This window comes from Cinclus cinclus, chromosome 16 (genome assembly GCF_963662255.1).
Source record: "Cinclus cinclus chromosome 16, bCinCin1.1, whole genome shotgun sequence".
Lineage (NCBI taxonomy): Eukaryota > Metazoa > Chordata > Aves > Passeriformes > Cinclidae > Cinclus > Cinclus cinclus.
In genome coordinates, this window is record NC_085061.1 from 10616439 (window position 1) to 10640568 (window position 24130).

General features: G+C 54.5%; 1 protein-coding gene across 1 annotated transcript; it reads right to left on the reverse strand.

Annotated features, from left to right (window-relative positions):
- Positions 1 to 2112: 2112 nt before the first annotated feature.
- On the reverse strand, positions 2113 to 23736 carry NTN3 (netrin 3). Its single transcript, XM_062503689.1, has 6 exons — positions 22755 to 23736; positions 16332 to 16520; positions 10512 to 10661; positions 9520 to 9573; positions 2924 to 2998; positions 2113 to 2652 (listed from the first exon to the last, which is right to left on the reverse strand). The coding sequence occupies exons 1-6, from the start codon at positions 23719 to 23721 to the stop codon at positions 2324 to 2326; spliced, it is 1764 nt and encodes a 587-aa protein (XP_062359673.1). The 5' UTR covers positions 23722 to 23736; the 3' UTR covers positions 2113 to 2323.
- Between the last annotated feature and the right edge of the window lie 394 nt (positions 23737 to 24130).

The following is a 24130-nucleotide window of genomic DNA, read 5'->3' on the forward strand; positions in this document are numbered from 1 at the left end:
CCACACATTGTTCTTCTCCTTGCTTGGAGAAACCACATGGTGCTGTAGCCTTGCCCTGAGAAGTATCCATGCCCATGAAACAGGGCTGCTGTCCTGATATTTCTGGGCTGTGGCTGCTGAGAATAGGGGTCAGAGAACCCCCACATCCCATGGGGTGATGCTGAACAGTGCCTGGGACAGAAGGGATGATCCTGATGAAAGTCCTTGCACACCCCAAGGGCATTCCACCACTGAGTTCTGTGTGAGGATGCCTGCATTTGCCCAGAGAAGTTGTGACTGCCCCATCCCAGGAAGTGTCCAAGGACAGGTTGGGGCTTGGAACAACCTGGTCTAGTGGAATATGTTCCTGACCATGGCAGGGCTTGAAAGAAGGTGATCTTTGAGGTCCTTTTCAACCCAAGCTATTCTGTGATTCTGTAACTATTGGGGTTGAAGTGAGCCTGAGCCAAGGGCAAGTCTGGTGAAAGTGGCTGTGGGAGGAAGAAGAGAACTGGGTGGCTCAACTACACCAAGAGCCATCTCATGGCAGAGGCCAATAGTCTGTGGCAATCCAAACAAGAGGAGCCAGGGATGGGAGGGTCCCCTGAGCTCAGACAGAGGAGGGAAGAATATCAGCTCATCCAAGTGCAAGTGGTCCCACATACCCATTGCCTCTCAGCTTCTGGCCTCCCCACATCTCTGCCCATGCCCTTTGTAGGCACCCAGTTACCCATGGGACCTGAACAGTGGCACTGCAGGGCCTCCACAGTTCTGAAACATCAATTCCAGCATCTCCAGAAGCTTCACCAATGCACCTGCACGTCCACACAGACATCCTCAGGGCCTAGATCCTCGATCCCCAAATTCCCTTGTCCTGAAACCCAACAGTGGTCTACTAGTCTCTTCAGCTGGAAGCTCCAGAACCACCCTGGGATGCAGAAGCCCAGAAGCAATACCATGGAAAAGGGAGTCCACACAAGCTGCTGTGAGCTGCAAAGGGTAAAGTTGCATCCTAATGGAATGGAAAACTGTATGTAGGCTACAACCCCTCACTGAGCCATTCAATAATGAAGGCAAGGTTTGTGTGGAAAGGAATATCTATTGTCAGAGCACCTATTATTTCTATTTGCATTTATTAAGCCAAGACCACTACAATCTCAACGTGGGAAGATACTGGTGTCTGTTTAACCAGAGACTAATACATGGTGAAGAAGATATTAAAGACTAGAGGTGGATCAATGAAAACTCTTCTCTCTTTCTGTCACCTCTGCCTTGTGCATCTCCTTGGACAACCTTGGCCACAGCAATTCTTCCCAGGAGAGCACACAGTCTGGCCATCTCTGGAAGATGCACACCAAGGCAGATGGTCACTTGGTGTCATTTCAACAGAAACAGGTGAAATTATGTCAGTTGGTACAAGGTGAGAATACAGGGACAGAGACCTGGGTGGATGGATGATGAGACACGATGGCTCTGGTCAGCCTGTCCAGTCCAGCTCAGGTTCAGATGGAGCAGGTGGACAAGGGAGGGAAAAATGGTGTGTCCAGGTCTTTCTCACTGGGTTGTCTGGACTAGGCAACCAGGGGTTGCCAGGTCTGTCCCTTTCTCCCTGGTGGACACAGTCCTGCCTGGTAGTGGCCACCAGCACACTGCCAGGGCCTGGCTCCTCCCATGGCACTGCACAGGTCCTGCCCCAGCCAGTAGCAGTGGTCCACATGAGCCCAAGGTCACCAGGGAATCAGGCTTTGTATAAGTTCATTTGTCCTTCCTGGTGGAGCTCCTGGGACTGGACACTCTGCAGCACTGGACAGTTTCCACTCAGCCTGCCCACACATTGGGATGAGGGACAGAAGACTCTGACCTCCTGTTCCTCCTGGGCAAGGAGGAAGGCAGAGAGAGGTCTGGCAGCATTTCAGAGAGAGCACATTTTTGGAGTGAGGAAGAATCATACCCTGGATGCTGGAGAAGGGAGAACTGTCAGCTGAGATGTCAGCACTGGGCAGAAGACAACTGTATTAAAGGGAATATAAAAGCCTTGAAAATGAGCTCCAGAGTGCCCAGAGCAGGACACCAATCACCTTCAAGCTCCTTCAGGTGACAGGCACCCACAGGACCTCACTCAACTTTGCTCCTCATTAAAGGTTTGTCATTACTGCATTATTTTTAATACACGCTTAGAGAAAAGGACTGACACACACACCCACCCGTGCACACGCACACAACCATTGCCAAAATATACACTATAGACAGTCCGTTCACACTATATATATGTACAGAGTCTGTGGGTGCAGTCTGGCAGTGCCCAGCTGGGCTGGGCATGGGGGACAGGGTGGCTGCAAACCCCTCAGGGCTTCACACACTTGCCCTTCTTCTCCCGCCTCTGCAGTTTCCGAAGGCGGCGTGTCCAGGCGTCGCGCCACTGGATGACCAGGCTGTTCTTGTCGGCCATCAGTCCGGGCCGGTCAGTGGAGTTCTCGCTGATCCCCATGACCAAGTACTTCTTGCTGATCTGGATCTTGGGGCACTTGCAGGACAGGTCTTTCAGGTGGATCCACAGAAAGTTGTCACCACGCTTGACCCGCTCGTCACGGCACTTGTAGACAGAGAGGATGTTGATGGTGAACTTGGCCCAGTTTGCCACCGTCTCCATCTCGAGGATGTTCACCTGGACCACTGAGGGAAGAAAGGGGGAGGCATAGTGATGGGGGATGCTTTGCCTTGCTTCCCAAAGAAAGGTTGGGGACAGGAACTGCCCTTCCCCAGCAGCCCCACCTGCCTCATCCATTGCAACTTTGGGAGGGCTGAGTTGGGGACCCCTGTCCATATGGAGAGTCCCCCACCACCTGGATGCCTTCCTCTGCTCCTCCTGCCTCTGGCCACGGCCAGTCCTCATCTGCTTCTGGGGCAAAGCCCAGGGTAGCTCAGGGAGGTTGGAAGTCCTTACCATAGTCCTTCTTGCAGTACTTCTTCATGTTAATCTTGTAGTTGCCCTTGGCTGGTTTGCAGTAGGAGTCACAGTCTGCAGCAGAAGAACAGTAGGTTGAGCACTGAGGGGCTTGAGGCACATGGGGACTCATCCCACCACAGGGAAAGAGGGAGTGGGGTGGAGGGGACAGCAGCAAGCCCAGCCTGGCAGAAGGTGATAGGTACTTGACTCCTCCTCGCAAGTCAAGGCCTGAGCACTGCTGGAGATGGGGATCTGTGGAGTCCAGCTGCTCCCCTGGCACCTCACAGGGGCTGGGGACTCAAAGACCAGGACGAACGGCTGATACTTCAGCTGGAAAGAGGAACCAAGTGGCCTTGGGTGCATTGAGCAGACTCTGTCACTTTGTGGTGACCATGTTCTGCAGGACAAGTCAGCACAGGGGTGGTGGAGGAAGCCTGGGGACTCCTTCCAGATACACCAAGGGATGGATGGGAAGAATGCAGGTGAGGTGACAGTGGCCCCCATGGAGGGCTGGCAGGGGCCATGGCCAAGGAGATTGAACAGAACAGCTGTGACCCTGCAGTCCTGGGAGATGAGGGAAAAGAGGATTGGGCATCAATCCCACCATCAGCCCCACAGTGGACAGATCCAAAGACAGATCTGACACCAGACCAAGGCAGTCCTGATCCTCAGAGTGATTCTGCTTTCAGGGGTCAGAGCAGTGTGGGAATCACCCTCAGGGGGCAGTCCCTCCAGGGACCTGTGCCTCCTAGGTTTCCATAATTGGGGAAGGGGACTCAGGCTGTGGGAAGGAGGCAGGTGAGGAAAGTGGCTCTACTCTACCACATCACTCCTGCTGCCCAGGCATCCCCTGCTCAGGCTGCTCCGGAGGAGGGGCTAGGGAGGCCAGCAGGCTGTCCTTGACCACCCTGCTGTCCCCCAAGGCTCCTGTCCTCCAGAAAGCTTTTTTCTGTGCATTTCTAAAGCCCCCAGATTTGCATCTCAAGCAGAGGGAGGGCAGGGAATTCCTCTTTCCTTCTCCCCAAAGCCTTTGATCCCAACAATTGCCTGAAGCAGCCCTGTTCTCCTCCTTTCTTTACTCTGCCATCTTCCTTTGAATATCTCAAATTGACTCTTTCCAAATAGTATGTTGTTTTTTTTTTTTTTTCCTGAGCCTATCTTTCTTCTTTTCTCTGCCTTTTGCAGGTTCTCCCTCTGGCTTGGCCCCACATCCCAGGACAGAGCCAGCAGCCTCTAACGTTGGTCTTTGTTTGTGGGTTGCTACAGTGATCACTAGGGATGGAGTCGAAGCTCTGGGGGAAGACAGGGAATAACAGAATCCTGTGCCAAGAGGAGGAGAAATGAGGAAAGAAAAGCCCAGAAGCACAAACTCACCCTGAGCTCTGCTGTTCTCCTCTCTGACCAGCTCCTTTTTATCTGGGACTTCATGCCACCTGTTCCAAATTTGTCAGTGATAAAAGCAGTGCAGCGTGAAGCTAATTCTTGGCAATGGGGGATGAGCTCTGATCCTCAGTTCAGCCCCCCCATGCTGCCACACTGCTCCTCTGCCTGGGCTGGCAGAGCTGCCTTGGCCCTGTTGCCTCCCCTGAAACAGCCGTGGTGGCTACAGAGAGGGCTCAGGGCCTCTCCACATAGGGGTGGGTGTGGGGGTGGCTGCTGAGTGCACTGGAGCTCTTTGTGGTGGCACTGAAGGTGCCCTCACCCACTGCACCCCTGAGATATGCTACAGCCTCAGCCCGGACCCTGGTGCATCCCGTGGGATGTGCTACAGCCTCAGGCTCAGCCTGCTGTGTTCTCTGGGACATCCTGCAGCCCCATCCCAGACCCCACCGCGTCCCCTGAGACTGCTCCATCCTTTCCTGCACGATGAAAGGGACTCTGAAGATAGCCTCACATCTTATTTGGGGAAGCGCCTGTCAGGACAGGAGACCTTTTCCTCCCCAGACAAAGGGGCACAGAAACCATCCTGCACCTGACATCAGTTGCCACAGGCCTTCCCATGGGCACTGTGGGGGAGGAGGGTGGCATGGCCTGGGTGCTCAGCTGGAACATGCCTGGGCTGGGGTGATGGGTGCTGGGCTGATGGGTGGTGGGAGCAGGCTGTGGGGCAGCCTCAGCCAACCTGCCACCCCCTCCCCTTGGCAATGGGGATGAAAGAGATGCAGAAAGGAATCCTGTAACTGCCCTGGGCTCCTGCTCATGATTAACAACATAACACTGTGATTCAAAGGAGCTAAAAAATTGTGTTGGTAATTAACAATTTAGGATTATTTTGGGGATTTTTTTAACCACAGCTTTATGCTGAGGAACATTCCTCAAATGTAAAATCAATTCCTGCTCCAGTTATCGAAGAAACTTGGGAAGAAAAAAAAGTCCAAATAACTGGAAGCATTTCCATTCCTTGGTCCTGAGCACATGGCCTCTTCCATCACTGGGTGTGGGGTAGACACAGATGCTGTGGCTGGAAAGTGGCAAGGAATGTCAGGGCAGATGGATCATGCCTGCACCTCCCCAGACTGCCTCTTCCTGAGCACCCTGTCCTGTTCCTGCAGGGTTTTGCCATGGGAGGGCTCTGCTCAGGGATCTCAGCCCCCCAGTTCTGGACCACAGTTCCATCCTCCCAAGCACACTGGGATGCTGTGTGCCTGATGGGGGCTGCTCTCACAGACAGGTCCTGAGAGCCCCTGGCTTTGCACATTCTGCAGGGCAGTGGGGAGAAGAGCAGCTTCAGCTGGCCTTCTGCTGTGTCCATGCAGCTGTATGGGGCAGTCAGGCCCCACAGAAGGGTTGGGTGTCAGCAAAGACCTGACACAGCCCATGGCATGGAAGCGTACCCACAAACCCTGAAATGCTTCTGCATCTCTGGGATATGCTACAGCCCCATCCCTGACACTGATGCATGTCTGGGACAAGTTACAGAGCAATCTCTGAGACTGAGACATCCCTGGGATTCACTACAACCCCATCCCAGGCACAAATATATCCCTGGGACATGCTACAGCCCCAGCTCTAACACTTCTGCATCCCTGGGAGATGCTATGGTGCAGAGTGGGAGAAGGCAGCTGGTAACCAGAGCCACTGGCCTGGTGTGGGCATTCCCCATCCCTGTGGGGGAGCCCCTGTGTGAGAGGTGGCAGCTTTGTATATCTGGTCTACTTCTCCTCTCCTCGAAAAAAAGGGAATATTTTGTTTTAAGAGAGATGTAACTTAATTAGATGCCATGGCTGCAAATCTTTTGCTGCTCTCTTTGAATTCCCTTAAAGCCCTGTTTTGCTCTCCAGGAGTTTTGTTAATTCTGCTAATGGGGAACGTGGATTTTATTTTTTTTTCCACTAAGTGGAAATTTTTTTAAGATAATAATAATAGAAATTATGAGAAGTGGACCCAGGATGTTTCAACACCAAGCCAGTCAGTTGCTCAGGCACAGACAGAAAGGTGGACCTCAAAGGCTTTGGAAGATTGGAAAGGCAGGAGAAAGCTGGGAAAAGTGATGCAGAAGATGGCAGTGTCAGTGAAAAGTTTGGACACACCCAGGGACTGAACCTCAGCACGGAGGAGGATGGGGAGAGGGCAGGAAGCCCAGCACCTGAGCATGGCAGCCCTGAACAATGTCCCCCTGTTCCTGCAGCCAGCACCTGCTGCTGGAGGCAGGGCAGGAGGTCAGGAAATGGAGGGAAAAGGGGCTTAGAGGCAGCCTGAGGTGCTGAGAGCCCCTTGGGGAGTGCCCTGCTCAGGGACAGCTGGGGGCTCCTGGGGCAGAGGGATGTAGGCTGAGGGGCATCAGGGAGCAGGCAGGGTGTGGGCAGAACCTACAAACCCATAGATAAACTGGAGGCAGTTTGAGGCAGACCTGTTCTGCTAAAACAGAGCAAACAACCCAGCTCTCTGCCAGTGCTGTTCATTTTTGTGCAGCTGAACAGCTCAGACATCATTTAAGACTGATCCTATTTATAAAGCACAGGAGGGGAGTCACCTTGATTAACTCTGCTCCATTCTGCACTCTCTCTTGGCAATAAAACCGGCCAAGTCTCTCATTCTGTCCCCCCATTGTTTTCCTTTTCCCAAAGCCTGATGTTCCCAGCTCCCTCCTCACAGCCAGCAGGGTGGGCAGGGCAGGTAGGAGCAGAGATGGTGATGGTTTGCCCTGTCCCGTGCAGCTCCCCGCAGCAGTGGTACCATCACTTCAGCTCAGCACTCCAAGTCTCATCTCTCCCCCTCTGCCACAGTGAGGAGCAAAACCTCTGCCAGATGCAGGCAGGGCTGCTCCTCACGGTCCTGAAGGGTGGGATGCCAGGCTGTGCAGAGGTTCCAGGCTCTGCCCCATTCATTGGGGTCCACGTGTGTTAAGCCAGCACCGCTTTGCAAGGAGCTACAGGTTCCTCCTGTGCATCTCCCCTCTCCATCCCCATCCACACACTTTACTCCTGCCAGAGGAACACAGAATCATTAAGGTTGGAAAAGGCCTCCAACATCATCAAGTCCAACCTTGAACCAAATACCACCATGCCCACTAAACCACATTGCAAAGTGCCACATCTACTCACTTTTTGAACACTTTCAGGGATGGTGACTCCACCACTGCCCTGGGCAGCCTGGTTCACTGCCTGACAATCTTTGCAGAAAGAAATTTTCCCTGATGTCCAACCTGACCCTCTCCTGGCACAACTTGAGGCTGTTTCCTCTTGTTCTGTTCCTTGTTCTCTGGGAGCAGAGCCCAAACCCCACTGCCTTCGGTTGTCCCCTCCTGTCAGGGAGCTGTGCAGAGCCAGAAGGTTCCCCATGAGCCTCCTTTTCTCCAGGCTGAGCCCCCCACCCCCAGCTCCTTCAGCTTATTCCTTATTAGACCTGTGCTCCAGATCCTTCCCCAGCTCCTTTCCTTTCTTTAGACATGCTCCAGCCCCTCAGCATCTGCCATGTTGTGAGGGGTCAAAAATTCCATCTCTTCAACACACTTCATCCCTGGCTCTCTCCTGCAGCTCTTGCCAGCGAATTCATGGACCGGGTTGCAGTCGCTGTCCTGGAAAATGTTCCCAGAGGGCTGGAGAGTACATCCCAGACACACACCAGCCTGAGAAGAGGTTGTTGGCATTTTCCACTGCCAAGGCAAGGTGGCCATACTAAGGGGAGTTGGGGAGATGTATACAAAGAGAGCACTGGCTCTCCAAGAAGGTTGTAGGCTTCCTTGGGATAGATGTACCCCAAGCAGGGCACAGGAAAGCTGCTCATTAAATATGGGCGTGGGGAGCTGGAGGGGCCCCAGGTGTCTCCATAGGACCATGTGCCATGGCATGGAGTGGAGAATTGTTCGGGATGTCTATTCCACCAAAGTGGAGTGCAGGGGAAGACTGGACTCTTGGGGACAGCAGGAAGAGGGGTGGCCCAAGGAGGGAAGGGGCTGCTTCTTTCCCATCTTCTCCTCCTCCACCTGGCTTGAAATCCCTACAGAGGGATAGACCTGGGATGGCTGGAAACAGGCATACTGCAGTGCTGAGGGAACTGCAGAAGGGGGAGGAGGTAGGGGAAGGAAAGCCCTGCTACAGCCCTCTTCACCCTGCTGGATGCATCCTGCAGCATTGTGGGGCTGAGCATGGTGGCACTGGATCCAGGGGCTGGCACAGCGCTGCTTGGTGCTATTGGGATGTGCCATGACACGGTGGGAACTCGGGGCACTTGGGTGGGACCTTGGGCCCTGACCAGGCTGGAAGAAGGACCCTAATTCATCAGTGCAGGGAGCATTCATGGCCCCATCCAGCAGTGCCCAGCCCCAGCCAAGACTATGCAGGAGCACAGGTGACCCTGCAGCTTGTACTGAGATGCCAACCTTCCCACTCCAGCTTGGGGAACCAGGGCAGCTCTTGAGGAACTTTGAGGACCATGGAAGCAATGCCTCCCTTGCCTGTGTAAGGCATGCAGTCTGTCAGTGGAGCTGTCACCTCTCTCTGGATGACCACAGCATTGACACTAGTTCCTCCATGGTCCCATCATCCTGTGCAGCAGGACAAGCAGCTCATATCCAGACCCTTCCCATCCTGCTTCCCTCCTGGATGAGGTGAGTACCATGTCACCCACATCCCAGGGGAGACCTGGCAGCCTGTGCTCCAGCACAGGGGCCCCAGAGTCTGCCTGAGACCTTACAGACTCCCACTATCCCAGCACCTCCCAGAGAGCTGGGGTCTTGCAGAGGACAAGGACACTGAGGAGAAAACTCTTGCACTGGCAGTGATTAAAGGAAGCTAAACAAAGCCAGCTCCCAAACACCCACTGGTGTTATATGCCACAACCCCTGCCTTAACCTGCCAAGGGATAGTGAGGCCCCAGTGGACTGCATCCCTGCTGTCCTCCTTGGAGGCAATGGAGAAAGCTTTCCTGAGCAAGTCCATCAATCTTAGTCAGTTCCTTTCCAGAAATACACAAGATTTTAAATCTCAGTCACATCTTTCACCAAAAATTTTTACCATTAATTTTTGCCAAATGGTTTGGTATAGAGCTCAGCTTTCCCCTGTGCTATGCCAGGGAGAGGGAAGGTGGGATTTGCCCCCAGGTCTCTGGGCAGGGCTGGGCCATTGATTCAGCCAGGGATAGGGAGCACTTACCTGCTGGAGCCTCTGTGCTGGTGACCAGGGAGGTGGGGTTGATGGCAGGAATTTCTGGAAAAGAAAGGGAGAGGCAGATTAAGGATGAGATCCCCAGATCTGGGGTTGAAACTGGGAAAAAGCCCTCTGAAAATGTGCCTCAAGGAGATTTTGTTGGTCACAAATGAGAGATGATGGGATGAATCTGACCTGACCATTGCAGACCACTGAATAGACCTGGAGATGCACAAACTAAGTTCAGTAAAGTGGACCAGGCTGCAATTCTGCAATCCCAAAGAGTCCTAAGTAGTTGTGTGAGGATGTGTGCTCCCGACAAGGATGCTCCCTGGGTGCTCATCTGAACTTAGTTTAGACATCAGATGGGTACCTAGCTGATCTCAGCATGCTTCAGGCTGCCTAGCACAGGGATAAATGTGGGAAAAGATAACACTTTCTCAGGACTCTTGGTGGAAAAACCTGGGAGAATTTCTTCCCTAAACTCAAATTTGGGGAAGAACAGAGAGAGAGGAGTCAGCTCCACCAGTCACCCGCACTGCCACTGCTCCAGCAGCCCAGCAAATGCTGCAGAGCGGGAAGTTGTTCCTCTACCACTTGGGTCAAATTCAAACCCACTGTGACAATAAACACAGTTTTATTCTGACCACAGGCTCTGGCCCTGCCCCAGAAATGACCACACTCAGGGTTCAGCTGGGTGAGGAGGGCACGTGCTGTACCAAGGATGGGACCCAGCAGAGCTGTTTCAGTCAACTGGAAGCACTGACCCAAGGGGTCATCCAGAGCCTCCTGTGCTAGGGCAATTGAAGCCCAGGTCACCCCAGAAAGTGATCAGAGAGTCCTACTCAACCACTTCTAGAGAACATCCATACAGACAGACAGCCTCTTGTCTGAGCCTGCCACCTACTACAAGCCATCCAAGGTGAGTGGGGGGCCAAGGGGAATCCCCTAGTGCCTGTGGGAGTCCCTGAGTGCAGGGCAAGGCACGGCACACTCACTGATGCAGGGGGCCACTGGCGAGCGGCTCTGCTGGTAGCCCTTGGCACAGCGGTTGCAGGTGAGGCCGGTCACGCCGTCCTTGCACGGGCACTGCCCTGTGGTCTGGTTGCAGGTCTTGCCAGCTGCACCGACTGGGTGGCAGTCACAAGCTGGGTGGGAGAGAGAGAAATGGTTATGTGAGAGGTGAGACACAACAAATACCCCAAACTGGAGCCAAGGTGCAGTCCCAGAGGGGCAGAGAAGGAGCCTGCCAGAGCACCACTGGAAATCAGCTGCTGAGGCTTGCACAGCACAGACCCAGCTGACCCATGGGTCTGGACCAACCATGGCCCCACATGTGCTGTGAGCAGTACAGGCAGGAGGGTGAATGGACAAAGGGGTTGGCCAGGGTATGGCCTTTCTGACAGGGATGCTCAGGATGAGCACCTAGAGCCTCTGCAATTCCCACAGGTGCCTGCAGACACCAGCTCACATTTAAGACCTTCTCCCACCTCAGCTCCATGGAGATGTTCCTGTCACAGCACTAAAAAACATTTTCTCCACTTGCTCCCCTACCTCCAAGCTTTTCAGCCCATGGAGCTGAATCAACACTGTTTTTTTACACAAACCTTCTCCTTGTCTTGGTTTTAGAATGAAGCATGTTTTCTCAATGTTTCCCAAGCTCATAAGCTTTGATGCCTCTCCTGATTCCTGGAGACCCTGGGCAAAGGATGACCCCACACCTTTCTGCCACAGTATCTCTAGGGACAAGCCACATCTGAGGTGAATGAAAGCTGTCTTTGCTCTCAGAATGCTTTATTACGTCATACTGCATGATGTGATGGATGACGAGGATTGTTTACAGGGAGGGATGTGGGAAGGAGATGCTTGTTCGGGAGAGGACCTCCCCATCTGCTTGCCTGGACCTGGGCTGGCTATGAGCTGGAGGAGGTTATCTTGGCCTCCATCAGTGTAAGAGTTGAACGTGATTTCAAAGCAAAACAAAAACAACTCCCCCCACCCACCCCCGCAGCCCCCTGATGTTACCGTTTCCCTAATTTTCACCAGATGGGATTGGTGGGAGCACCATGGCACTCGAGCCCCCCCCTGCACAGCCAGAAACCAGAGCGAGCAGCTTCTAATGGGGACCAGATGCTCCATCCTTATCAGATCTTGGCTAGGACTGGAAGCGGACATCTTTCTGACAGGGATATTTTGGGGGCTCAGCTGTGATAACAAATGGCAGCGAGCAAAGGAGTCTTGGCATGACGCAGGGCTGTTGGAAACACAGGGCCTTTCTTGGGCCCCAGCGGTCTGTTCCTGGTGTAAAGTTTATGGACAGACATAAATCTCAGCCCAATCAGGATCCAGCTCATCTAAGCTGATCTCTCTCCTTGTGGTGGAAGGCAGATTTCAGTGACTCTGAATGTTTTACCCAGATCAGTAATTAAGCCAGCTTTGCTCATCTTAAGCACACAACTGATCAGTATCATTGGGGTATGAGCTTCGTCTCTGCCAGACCAGTCTCTGCCCACCTGCCCTGCCAAGTGGGATTTCCCACAGTCCCACAAAAATACACTGCTTCTTCCCATTCCCATGGGAAGAGCATTCCAGTCTACCCTGATGGGTCCTGCATTGCATCATGGCCCATTCCACCACTGTGGCTGTAGCATCTCCATCCTTCCTCCTCCTGTGCAGGGGGCTGGCTCAGGGAGCCCATCCCAGCCCCTGGGTAGGCAGGGCTGGGGGCATGGTGCAGCTTTGCACCACTGCCCACACACCAAGTCTTGCTGCTCCCAGCCTCTGGCTGCCAGGATCTGGCCCGTGGATCTTGAATGGTGGATTAAGTCACTAGCTTGGAGCTTAACTCATCAAGCTGTGCTTGCCAGAAGGCATGTCTTGCACTTCATATTGAGGGTATTTTTGCATCATGAGGCTTAGCTGCTACTGCTTCACCAGTTTTCATTGGAGAAAGCTCACAGTTTACAGCTTTGTTTAAACTACTAGGATTAATGCACAGCCATCCTTTATTTGACTTTTCAATTACCACCATTGAATTAATCCTGTAGGGTTGCTCTGCCTTTTCCATCCTCCCAGCTTTTCTTTCCCGCAGGGTCCAGCAGTGATGCTGGCAGTGGGAGGGAAGCACTCCCTGCTCACCGGCCGAGGGCTCTGCTCAGTTAGACACAACCTGCAGCCGGTATTTTTGTGCCTATTTCAAGGATGCTGCACCCCAACAGAGACAAACCATGGTTAAGAGTTATTTAGTAACACGTGCTGGGGTTTGTTTAAATAAGATGTAGTAGTTCCAGGCCTCTGGGATTTGCCTCTTGAATATTAACTGAGCCATCTGCAGCCTGGTCTAGCGGAAGGTGTTCCTGCCTATGGCAGAGGATTGGAACCAGATGATCTTCAAGGTCCCTTCCAATCCAAACCAGTCTGTGATTCTATGAGCATCTGCCTTCATTGCAATGCTCAGCCTCTGCCCTGGGCCAGTGCTGTGGTGGGTGCAAATTTGTTCAAATCCACAGCACACCTGCTCCCATCCACCTGCTCCAAATATCAACTGTCAGGATCCTTGCCTTGCCTTTTCTTGCAGGTATGGGACACATCTTTGGAAAAAACAAAAAGTCTTGTCGCATCTCTGTGTAATTATATACCTCTCTGGGAGCGCCAGTTTTCAATTGCCAGCACCTGGGACCTTGCTCCTCCTCTAAGGAGCGCCCAGTCACAGCAGATCCACCCCTAGATAAGGGAGGGGTGGAAATTCTTTCTGCTTTACAGAAGAAGGGGCAGCCAAAGAAGCAGAAGCATCAGAGATTTTATTATTAACTCTGTTTCCCCGAAGGAGAGCCAGGAACTGGCTCCCCAGACCCAGGGTACCACCATTGCTGCCAGATCCTCCACAGCATATGCCCCATGGCAGGGGTTGGCCCCGTGCACATGTTCACCTGGCTTGGCTGAGCTTTGCAGCACTTCCAAACCACAGGCAAACCCTGCCAGCCCTCCGGAAGCAGCATCCTCCCCCCAGACTGGCAGGATCCTGCCTGTGGGTTGGCAGAGGAACAGAGGTTTGCAAGTGAGGTGCTGTCCCACTCTTCTGCAGCTCAGGCATCACTGACTGCAATTACTCCTGGGCTACAGCATCTGTGCTCACTCCATCCCACCAACTCCTGGGCATCCTGGGATGCGTTGCCCACCCTGTCCCCTCCAGAGAAGCCACCTTGGATCAGAGATACTTTCCATACTGTATATATTTCCATACTGTAATGCTACACAACTACTGCCCCATGAGGGAAGTGGAGCAAGACCTGCACTGACCAATGGTGGGCACAGGCAGATGGGAGCAGCCAGGGCCCCTCTGCCTCCCCTATCCTCAGCCCTGCAAGGAGAGGGAGTTGAGTCACAGCTGGGTGGGAAACACTGCAACCTGCAGCAGCCCTGCTCCCACAAACCCATGTTATATTCAGTAATCCTCCCCGGTCCCAGCTAAATCCAGCTTGCTTTATTAGGTTTGGGCACTTTTTCTATTAATGCTCTTTGGTAAGTGCTCTCTTTCCCATCTGGAGCAGAAATTGAGCCCCTCACTGCCCAGGGAAATGGTGTTGGGGGTCCTGGGGACCCTGGGGAGGTGCATGCCCGCAGGATGTCCACTTTGTTTGGGATTGCATCAGTTTTGGAGCACAAGTAGAAGGTCATAGAATTACAGAACATCCCAAACTGGAAGGGAGCAAATATGATAATTGAATCCAACTCTGTGTCCCTGCACAGACACCCCAACAATCCCACCCTGTGCATCCCTGGCAGTGCTGTCCAAACACTCCTGGAACTCTGGCAGCCTTGGGACTGTGCCTATTCCCAGAGAAGCCTGGGCAGTGCCCAGCACCCTCCGGGAGAAGAACCTTTCCTGATAGCTACCCTAAATCTCCCTAATCCAAAGAAAAGCAGAAACTGTTCCTTGAGGAGGGCTGGGAGGGGAGGTGAGGTGCTGCCTGCAGGAGATGAAGGGTGAGGTGGAGGCAGTGCAGCCATCCCGGTGCCTCTCAAGTGTTGGGAGAGCTGGGGCTGTCTGCCAGCCCTCAGCAACTGACAGAATCCTCATGGAAAAGAGAATTTTGCTGCAGCTGCCCCAGTTTGGTGGTGCTGCAGCAGGAGCTGGGGGCTGCTGCCATCCAACCCTGGCCTCAGCAGAGCCAGGACTCCTCCTGGGAATGGGACACTGGTATGCTGTGACACAGACCATCAGGATGCGTGCCTTGTCCTGTCTCCTCCTCTTCCTCTCTCCTGATGTCTCCCTGTGTCACCCCAAGAATGCTGGCACCTGGGACAGCTTGCGACCTGGCTACCACCTGGGAAAGTCTTTGTCAATGGTGCATTGCCAGGGGCTGCCATGCCCAAAGCCGTAGCTGTGGCACGGCTTGACCAAGGCCAAAGGGTGGGAACAGCTTTGTCGTCCCTGTGTCACCGGCTGTGAGGGGGACGTGTCAAGTCAGCTACGTGGGTTGTTGAAAATTATTAGCTCAGTTTGCTAACAAGCTGGCTGCAGGTAGGGCTCCTCCTGCCAGTGCCCACTCAGCCCTACTCCCACTGTGACACCGCACAAACATGGGAAGTTTCTCCCTTCACTTCATCCTCTCAAGCATTCCTGGCAGTAGCAAGGATGAAGAGAGGCCACTGGCACAGCACAGGCAATGGAGGGATTTTCTTTATTATATCCCAACCTGAACGAGCCAGACCTCCAACAGCACTAATGCACCTGACGGGGGAACCCCAAAAGTCAAATCCTTCAATTCGGGTCCATGGCCAGAGTGTTAGTGGTCCAAAACCAGATCCAGTAATTCCTGTAGGACCTACATAAACACACAAGCATCATGTTTTTGCAGCAGTGAAGGGGCCCAGTGCTCACATGGCTGCAAAAGACATTGGAGAGAGATCTGAGAGGGACACTGTGCTCCCTTCCAGGAGGGACTCATAATCAAAGACAGAAAAACAGGGAGTAGGGATGAATTCTCAGCCTCTAAACAGTCATGGCTGACTTCCTGTCCACCCGATGTTCCAGTCTGGATCTCAATAGTCCTTGGGGACAGGCAGGGTGTTTTCTTATCTCAAATTCTTTGGTGAAACTACTGTTTTGAAAAGGCTCTATAGACAGGTTGAACAGTGAGAGGGAAGAGGAACCAGACAGGTTTAGCCAGGAGTTAAGAGGAGGGAGAGGTACAGGTCCCATGATGTTTGGCACAGGCCAGGGACCTTGAGAGGTCAAGCTGCAGTTTGATGGCTTCGAGCCAGTGTGGCTCCTGGCCAGCTCAAGGCCAGTTACTGGGAGCCATGGTGCTCAGCATCTCCCCAAAAGCAGGTCCCAAGAGCCATCCCTTAGCTGAAAAACACAATGTGGGGCCTGGCTCCACAGCCCACCTGGGAGATGTGACTCCCACCAGCATCCCCAGCTCTCCAGAGCAGGGAACCCACACTCCAAGCATGTCTAAATCCCAGACAACATCTATATCAGAGACAGGTTTCCAGCACATTTCATCATGTCTGCTTCAGCACTTCTCCAGCATCTCTCCAAACACTGACCAATGGAGATGGTAACTGCAAACACACCAGAACCCTCCCAGGCTCCTGGCAACCTGCTCTCTTCCTTCCTGTAATCCTCCTCCACCTCGAGTTGATGCTGGGCTCAAAGCGCTATCCCTGCCTTGGGGTGGTAGAGGTGATCAGGGTGGTGGCGGCTGCAGCCGCCCAAGTGAGCAGAAGGACATCCCAAGAATGGGAAGGAAGAGCAAGGAGACCAAGAGAGACTCTGTCACTCATCTACTCCCAGGAGACCCCCAGCTTACCTTTGCAGGCCTTGCGGTCGGTGATGGTCTTGCTGAGGTCACGGTAGAAGCCCTCCTTGCAGTAGTGGCAGTGCCTGCCCGCCGTGTTGTGCCTGCAGTTGAGGCACACGCCGCCGCTCTTGCGCCCCGACAGCTTGAACAGCTCCATGTTGAAGCGGCAGCGCCGCGCATGCAGGTTGCAGTTGCAGGCTGCAAGGGAAGGGGAGAGGATGAGGATGAGGGCTGAAAGTGGGTGGGCTCTCTGGGTGGGCTGGAGCTGCCCTGGTGTTTCCCATTGCAGTGGGGGATTGTACTGGGACCGGGACGGACACAGCACAGCACAGGTCGTCCCAACGTACCACAACCAGACGTGCAGAGTCCACCACGCTGTGGGGCCAGTACCATGAGGTCAAGGCAAAGGAGAAAGGACATGTGTAGGAACTGGCACCACTCGGCTGAAGGCAGGCAAGTGTGGCATGGAGGGCTGCAGCTGGGGGGTTTGGCAGTGCCAGCTGGGCACTTGCAGCCCCACTGTCCCTCCCGCCCCTTCCCTGGTGACAGAGCCCACCGGGCCTTCCAGCAGGACCACCCACCTCATGCCAGGCTTTGTGACAGCCCTGCCCTGCAACTGAGTCCTCAGCTCTTTATATTTACGGCTCAATCTTGTGTGCATGAGCCACAGAGAGAAACCCACACAGCAGCTCCTGTGTGCTCACATCCCTGTGTGTGCATGCACAAACATGCACAAGTACACGTGAGCACACAGATCTGCACCAAAATACCCCCAGAGCCATAGATGCGCCCACAGGCAGGCACACACAGATGTGCAGAAACATCTGCACACCCCTACATGTGCACACACAAATTAGCCCTGGGAAGCACACAGCCCTCCTGGCTGACTCCACGTGTGTGAGATAAAAAGGCAAAGCACTGCCCATTCCAGCCTTAACACTCTTGCAAAAAGATAATGGGAACAAGATTTCCTTCGGCAAAACGTGGCGCCCTGCTCCCCCAGCCCTGGCCCCCTCCCTGTGCTGGTAAATTGAAGTTGGGTGAGAGCTTTTCCAGGCGTACTGTGAAATTCATTAACGTGTCAGGCCAGATTTAACTGCCTGGGCCTGGCCTAGCAGCCGTGTGAAGTCGCCTCCCCACAGCCAGCAGCGCCAGTGGGAGCTTCACTCGCACAGATCAAATGCTGCCCCAGCGCTCTGGCCGCGGGCACACTACGGGGAGACACAGCAAACCCCAACCATAAAAAAGAGCTTTTCTGAGGCATGAGTTGAGCAGAAGGTTAGTGCCAGCACACTCAAACCTCAGCTGCCCCCAGAGCTCCCCCGCGTTGTGAGATTAGTGAGAAATCACATGGCAGGCATCAAAATAACACCCGGTGTGGCTGTAGGTACCTTCAGGGGCTTGTTCCTTTTGAGCTATTTTCTTTTTCCCTGGTGAGAGTGGAAAATAGGCATTTTAAGGCAAATTCCAGGTTGTGTTGTGTGGAGGGAAAGCAGCAAATACTGCCCAAGGCCCCAGGTAGCACAGGATGCTGTTGAACTGGTGATGTTAACATTCCAACATGCTTTTCCAGGGCTGGAAGAGACACAGTGAAGTGTTCTGACAGCCAGGGTGCTCTTGCACCCTTCAGATAATGGGACAGGGACAAGACAAGGTGTTTTTTGCTACAAAACTGTGGCAAAAGAACAATTTTTGGGAGGAGAGGAGCCTTCTTTTCTCCTTGCAGCACTGAAAGGCAAGTGGGGTCATCCCAAAAGGCAGTTCCAAGTCCCTCTTGGAATGCCCCCAGCATCCTCTGGGGAAGGAGAGGGGCTGGCAGCCCAGAGGGGAGGTGATGGGCAGTGGAGGAGAACGGTTGGGTAAATGATTTGCTGCCCTTGGTGCAGGTCCCTCTCTGCCTCCAGTTTAATTGGTGAGAGAGTAACTGGTGGGGCCTTTTCCTGGCATCATTGACTCTGGCACGTCCTGATCTACTCCAGGGACACCTTTCCCTCAGAACACACTGCACACCCTCTGATCCTCCCAGGAGCTGGATTTGGGGAAGAAACCTCCCCTGGCAGCCCAGCATCATCCCCTGTCCTTCAGGCAGTGGTGCTGCTCGCTCTGGGCTGCTGTCAGTAACTGCCAGGCTGGGATTCCAGACCCAACAGGGAGACCTGGCTGGGCTTGGGCACTGTGGATTGGGTGGCTGTCCCCACTCAGGGACAGGGTCACACCAATACGTATGGCAGTCCCCTCACCCTCTGGCGCAGCCATCCGGAGCTAATCAGAGCAGACAGGTCCCCCTCTCACCCAGATAAATACTCTCACTGTTCCTCAGTACTGAGGCAGTTGTAAGCTCTGTCTGTCTCCTGTTAATCACTAATTAAAGGCTTGAATGTTCCCTGCTGTTTGGGGTATTAATAAGAATTTAATTGCACAGTTTGGGGCTAATTACCTGGTAGCTCGCTTCCGCCCTTGTACGGTATGCCCAATTAAACAATCATATGATCAATTAAAAAATCACTAGATCTAATAATTTGCAATAATAGACTAATTAAACGTTGACACCTTGCAATGGAGCAATCTTTTGTCTCCCTTTTGATGGCCCTTCCCAAGCCATGGCCACCCCAAAACCTCTCCTCCTCCAGGCTGCTGCAGATGTAGGAGTCTGGAATGACAGCACGAGGGGCTTGGGACAGAGACCCTGGCACGAGGCACGCAGGGCCATGCACTGAGGCACACAGTGGGGCAGGCAGTGGAGCCCGCAGGGCAAGAGCGAGGCTCACCGCCCCTACAAGTTCCCTGGGAATAATTAGGGAAGGCAGCCGGATCAGAGAAACCTTAGACCGGTTGCTGCTGCCAACCCGCAGCAGATTTGAGCTACGCCCCTGCTTTGGCTGGAGGAGAGCCCAGCTGGGATACAGGGCAGGATGAGGCTGCACCTCTCGGTTCCATGGTAGCCAAGACCAGAAGAGCCCCTTTCCTCTCAGCCACACTGAGAGCTCACTCTGCTGCTGCCGAGAAGCAGGAGGAGAAGCAAGAGAGAACCCTCCCCAAGGGGCTGCAAGCGACAAGGTTGAGGCACTCCATCCAGCCCCATCCCCGAAGGAGCAGGACTCAGGACGGTCAGACAAGTGTAAATCTCCTCTGCCGGGGTGGCTGCCTTCCCCTGCACTCCAGATCCGCTGGCATACTGCACCTGGGGGGGAGGTGGGCTGCCCAGGCAGGGGTATGTTGTCCGCTTGCCCACCTCCCAAAGCCATCGACTTCCCCCTGCTCTCCCCAGGAAAGGACCACGGCCGGTGCTGCTGGGAACTCACTGGCTTCCACCACGCCTACTGGGGAGCAGGTGCAGAGAACCCTGTCAGGCGAGCTCGCAAGGGAAGGGAAAAATGTACAGGAAGGGGCACAGGGCACAAGGGAATTACGTGTGATCCTCCAACTCTCACCACCACTCCGGGGATTGGTGTTTTCAGGCACCGACATCCCGGCTGGCTCACCACATCCCCCCGAGCAGCCTGCGAGGTTTTCCCAGGGGAGCGCCGCCCCTTCCCCCGCCGAGGCCCCGGATCAAAGCGCGCCCTGTGCATTATCCTGGTGCTCCGGAGAGTGCTCCTGCCGCGGCGGCCACAAAGGGAACAAGGGCTCCCGCATCACCAGCGAGTGCATCAATTACTTCCAGTGGCTGCCTCGTGCTAATCCGCTTCCCCTCCTTCCCCGGGCCGGGTGTTTGGGGGCCTAGCTGCCGAAGGGGCTGCCCTAGCAGCTCGTGGGTGCAGGCTGAACCGGCAGCAAGTGGTGGGGAGGAAGAGGTGCAAGTCTGCAGAGGTAGAGATGGAGGGTCCCCAGGATTCTGGCAATCCTGCTCCTGCCAGCCGCTCTGCTGGGATTATCCTTCACACAGTTTGCCCCAGGCTAAAAACGGGGGGGGGGGGGGGGGGGGCACATCCCTCTTCCCTGGACACGCCAGAGGACACACAGAGCATCCCAATACTGGCAGGGACAAGCTCCCCGCGGGACATGCAGCCCTTATGGTGTGTCAGGAGAGCCTCCCGTGCCTGTGGACCGATGGTCTCCAACCACCAGGCACGGGGCCACGAACTCAGCGGCACAAAGCTGGCACCGTGCCCTCTTGCCAAGCCAGCAGCTTGGCAAATCCACTGTCACTGTCCTGGCTGCGACAGCCCCAAACCTCCCTGCTTGCCAAACTCACGCTGACCCCCTCAGCACTGCAGCACAGTGATGTCCCCACGCACGCCCCAGTTACCTCACGGCAGTCGTGGTGGGGTTGTGCCCTGTGCCAGTGTTCAGATCTCAGGTAGTATTTAGCTGTTTCACCTTATGCATTTCCCAAAGGCAAAAATTCCGGTGAAAAAACAAATTTGTCCTCACCTCCAGCTGCACGGATGGATGTCCCAGCATCGTGCTATGCTGTAGGACATCAGTTTGTACCCGTGCTGGAGCAGGAAGAGACTCCCATGCAATGGACTGAGACAAACCCCCATGCAGAGTGCTGGGGAGCACAGAGCCAAGAGCTGACATATCTCAACATGACCTGAAGCTGTACCAGCCCCTCGGATCCATTTTCACCCCCTTTCGGGGTGCTGCGATCCTCCACCCTGACCCTGGGCTGTTACTGAGCTGCCAAGCTCCTGCTTCCACCCACTCTCCTCCTCTTCCTCCCCACTCCCCAGCCACGCCTGATATCCACCACCACGAGCCAGCATTACCGCCGTGTCACCACAGGACAGAGTCCGAAACCCCGCAGCCACCAGGCTGAGCAAAGGGAACTTCCCGGGCAGCCTCTCCTTTTAATTGGTGCTAATTGCTGCGTCTGTTCGTGCTGGCTGGGGAGATGTCATTGTTGAAAGGCACAGAGGGGAAGGCTCGGGGAGCTAATCCAGCTTTCAGCCGCTAAACCCTTCGAAGGCGGGTGATGGAGAAGCTCTTTCACGTCCCTTCAGAGAGGGCACAAAGCCCGAGAGGGGAAAGGGAGAAAGAAGGGGAGCGAATCAACAGGAAAAAACTACTTTCACACGCAGCTCGGGGAAGGGTCTTTGTGTGCGAGGCTGTCGGGGGGGGCTTGAAGGGACGGCGCTGCGGCCCCGCCTCCTCTTCCCTCCCTCGTTTATCTTTTCAGCTCCATCTGCCAAAAGGGTGACGCAGCTGGGGGGCAGGATGCTCAGAGCAAGGGACCCTCATCCTGCCCTGGACAAGATGAACAGAAAACGTGCAGATGCTGCTCAAAATTGAGCCTCCTGTGGTTTAACCCCTTTTGTGCCAGCAGAGCCACCTCCACTGCTATCGTGCTGCTTTACTGCAGAACGTGGCGGTGAAGCAGGTGCAGAGTTGGGGCAGTGAGTGGGGTGAGGTCCTCCTTGTGCCCTGGGGGTTTCCATGGGCTCACGCACCTGCTGGAGGCCTCCCCCGCCTGACCTGCAGCAGCCCTGGGAGGGTGCAAAATGAAGGGTTTTTCCTGAGTTCCAAAACTCATCTTTCTGAAACAAGTGGAAAACCACAAGGGCTGGCACATTCCCAAGGGCATGAGGTGGCTTAAAGCATCAGCTCCAGCACTTGCTTTGAATCCACTGCCTTTTTAGTCATTCTTAGAAGAAATCTGGTGTAACATGTATATATTGTAGCAGACAGCTGGGTTCTCAACAAGACATCGATCACAAATACTAACAAGTCCTGCTGACCTCTGGCACATCCACTGAGCCTTTCAGAGGCTGATTAATGGTATAGCTTTCCCGTGTCTCCATCCTTCCACTGCCCCCTGAGACTTGGGCTCCTGTCCAGGAGGAGCAAAAGGCTGTTCCTCCCTCTCCCAGACCTTTACAGGGCTCTAGCATCCCCCAGCCCTATCCCAAACTAGCACAAAAAGCAAAAGTCTCCACCAACAGGACAGTCAACTAATACCAGTTTGATGTTTTGAAAATGTTGCATTTTAGTGACAATATTTTTAACTTAGGGAAACCTTTGCAAGGACAGACAAGCTAAAACCACCACATAAACTGAAAATGAAGGATGAAATTTCAAATGAGGGAACCTCAACCTCTGCCAGGGTTTTCTGCCTGCTCCCTGTCCCCAAGCACATCTCACAGGGAACTGCTGCAATTGCCCATCCGGCCCATGGACAGCTGGTCTGCTGCCCAAGGGAAGCAATCCCAGAGGGGCATCCTGCGCTGAGGTCTGCTGACTGGCTGGAAGACACCAGTGATTTTTGGGAGGGTTTTGGTGCTTTGGCTCATGGTGGAACCACTACATCTCTTACAGGACACTTGCAGCAGAGGCAGGGTAGATGGTTGAGCCTTTCCCAATCCTCCAGCATAGGGGATGCTCCCCAGCATCTCTGGACAAGCACTTGGCTCAGCACCCATCACTTCCTACCCTGATGACCTGTTTTAGCATTTCAGCCTCAGAAAACAAAAATGTTTAAAAATGCCTTACCCAGACATTCATTGGCCTCACGGGCACTAGCCCGCTGCCAGGGCCGGTCGTAGTGGAAAGGCTTGCAGCGGTCACACTCGGGTCCCTCTGTGTTGTGCTTGCAGTCGCACACCAGCTTCTGCTCCTTGTCCTTAATGCAGCGTGCCGCGTGTCCGTTGCACTTGCAGCGCCCGCCCACCTGCAGCTCCCCCACCGCATAGTAGTAGGGGCTGGAGCCCGTGCCCCCCTCCTCGTCACCGGCGTCCCGGCCTCCCAGGTCACGGAAGAGATGCGGGCGGCTGAAGACCACGCGGATGTCGGTGGCCGTCACCCAGTCCTGCAGCACGGGGCTGCTGTCGAAGTCCTGGGCCGAGGGTCGCCCGTCAAGGGTGCTGAAAGCGATGAGCCCCCCAGTGAGTGGGTAGAGGTCGGTGAGGCCATCAGTGCACAGGGCCTCCTGCTCGTTCTGCTTGGTGACTGTGGCTTTGCTGGGCTTGCCGTAGATCTTACGGCACTGGGACGAGTAGTACTGGTAGGGCACCCAGGTCTTGCCATAGTCCATGGACTTGAGGATGGCAGTGGACTCGGGCCGGGGTGAGCAGAACTGGAGGCTGACATAGACCACCTCAAACTTCTTGCCAAGGGAGAGGGTGAGAGTGACGTTCTGGGGTGAGTGGTGGAGTGTTTCTGAGCGCCAACAGGTCATGTTGGAGGCAGTGTTGAGGTCAGTCAGGTAGGCAGGTGGGTGGGCTCGCCGGGGGTCTGAGGCATTGCAGTGCCGTGTCGGAGGCTTCCCGCACGTGCTGGAGGCTTGAACCTCCTTCCCAAAGGCAGCATTGACAAATTCAGGGATGCAGCGTCGAGGAGCACCGCCCTCATCGTAGCAAGGGTCTGGGGGGGTCTGCTGGGCCACGAAGGGGTTCACTGTCTGTGACAGGCCCAGCATGGCAGTGGTGAGGAGCAGGCGCAGGAGCTGCAGGACCTCCATCCTTCCGGGGAGAGGAAAGTGGCTCCTCCCTGGAGGAAGAACAAGAGTGAGTGGCACCACCTCTGTTGGGAGAGCAGGTAAGGGATGGGAAACTCCCCCACGTCTGGTCCATCACCTGTACCCATCTTCCCATCCACTGATCCTGCATCCTGGGAGCAGGGCAGGGAGGCAATTACTTTGTGTTGCTTCATCCACACCAATCCCTCACTGCTTATCAGCAGGACTGAAATACCATGGAAATGGGAAAAGGGCCTGAGCTTTGGATGGAAGAGGTTGAAATCAGGGTACAGCCCTTCCCCGGCCTCTTACAAATTGTCCCATCATGACAGGAATGTTCCTGCCTGCCAACAGCCCTGGCTGTCACGCACAGTTCAGAAACCCTGTCACTGCATGGCTGACAAGAGCTAGT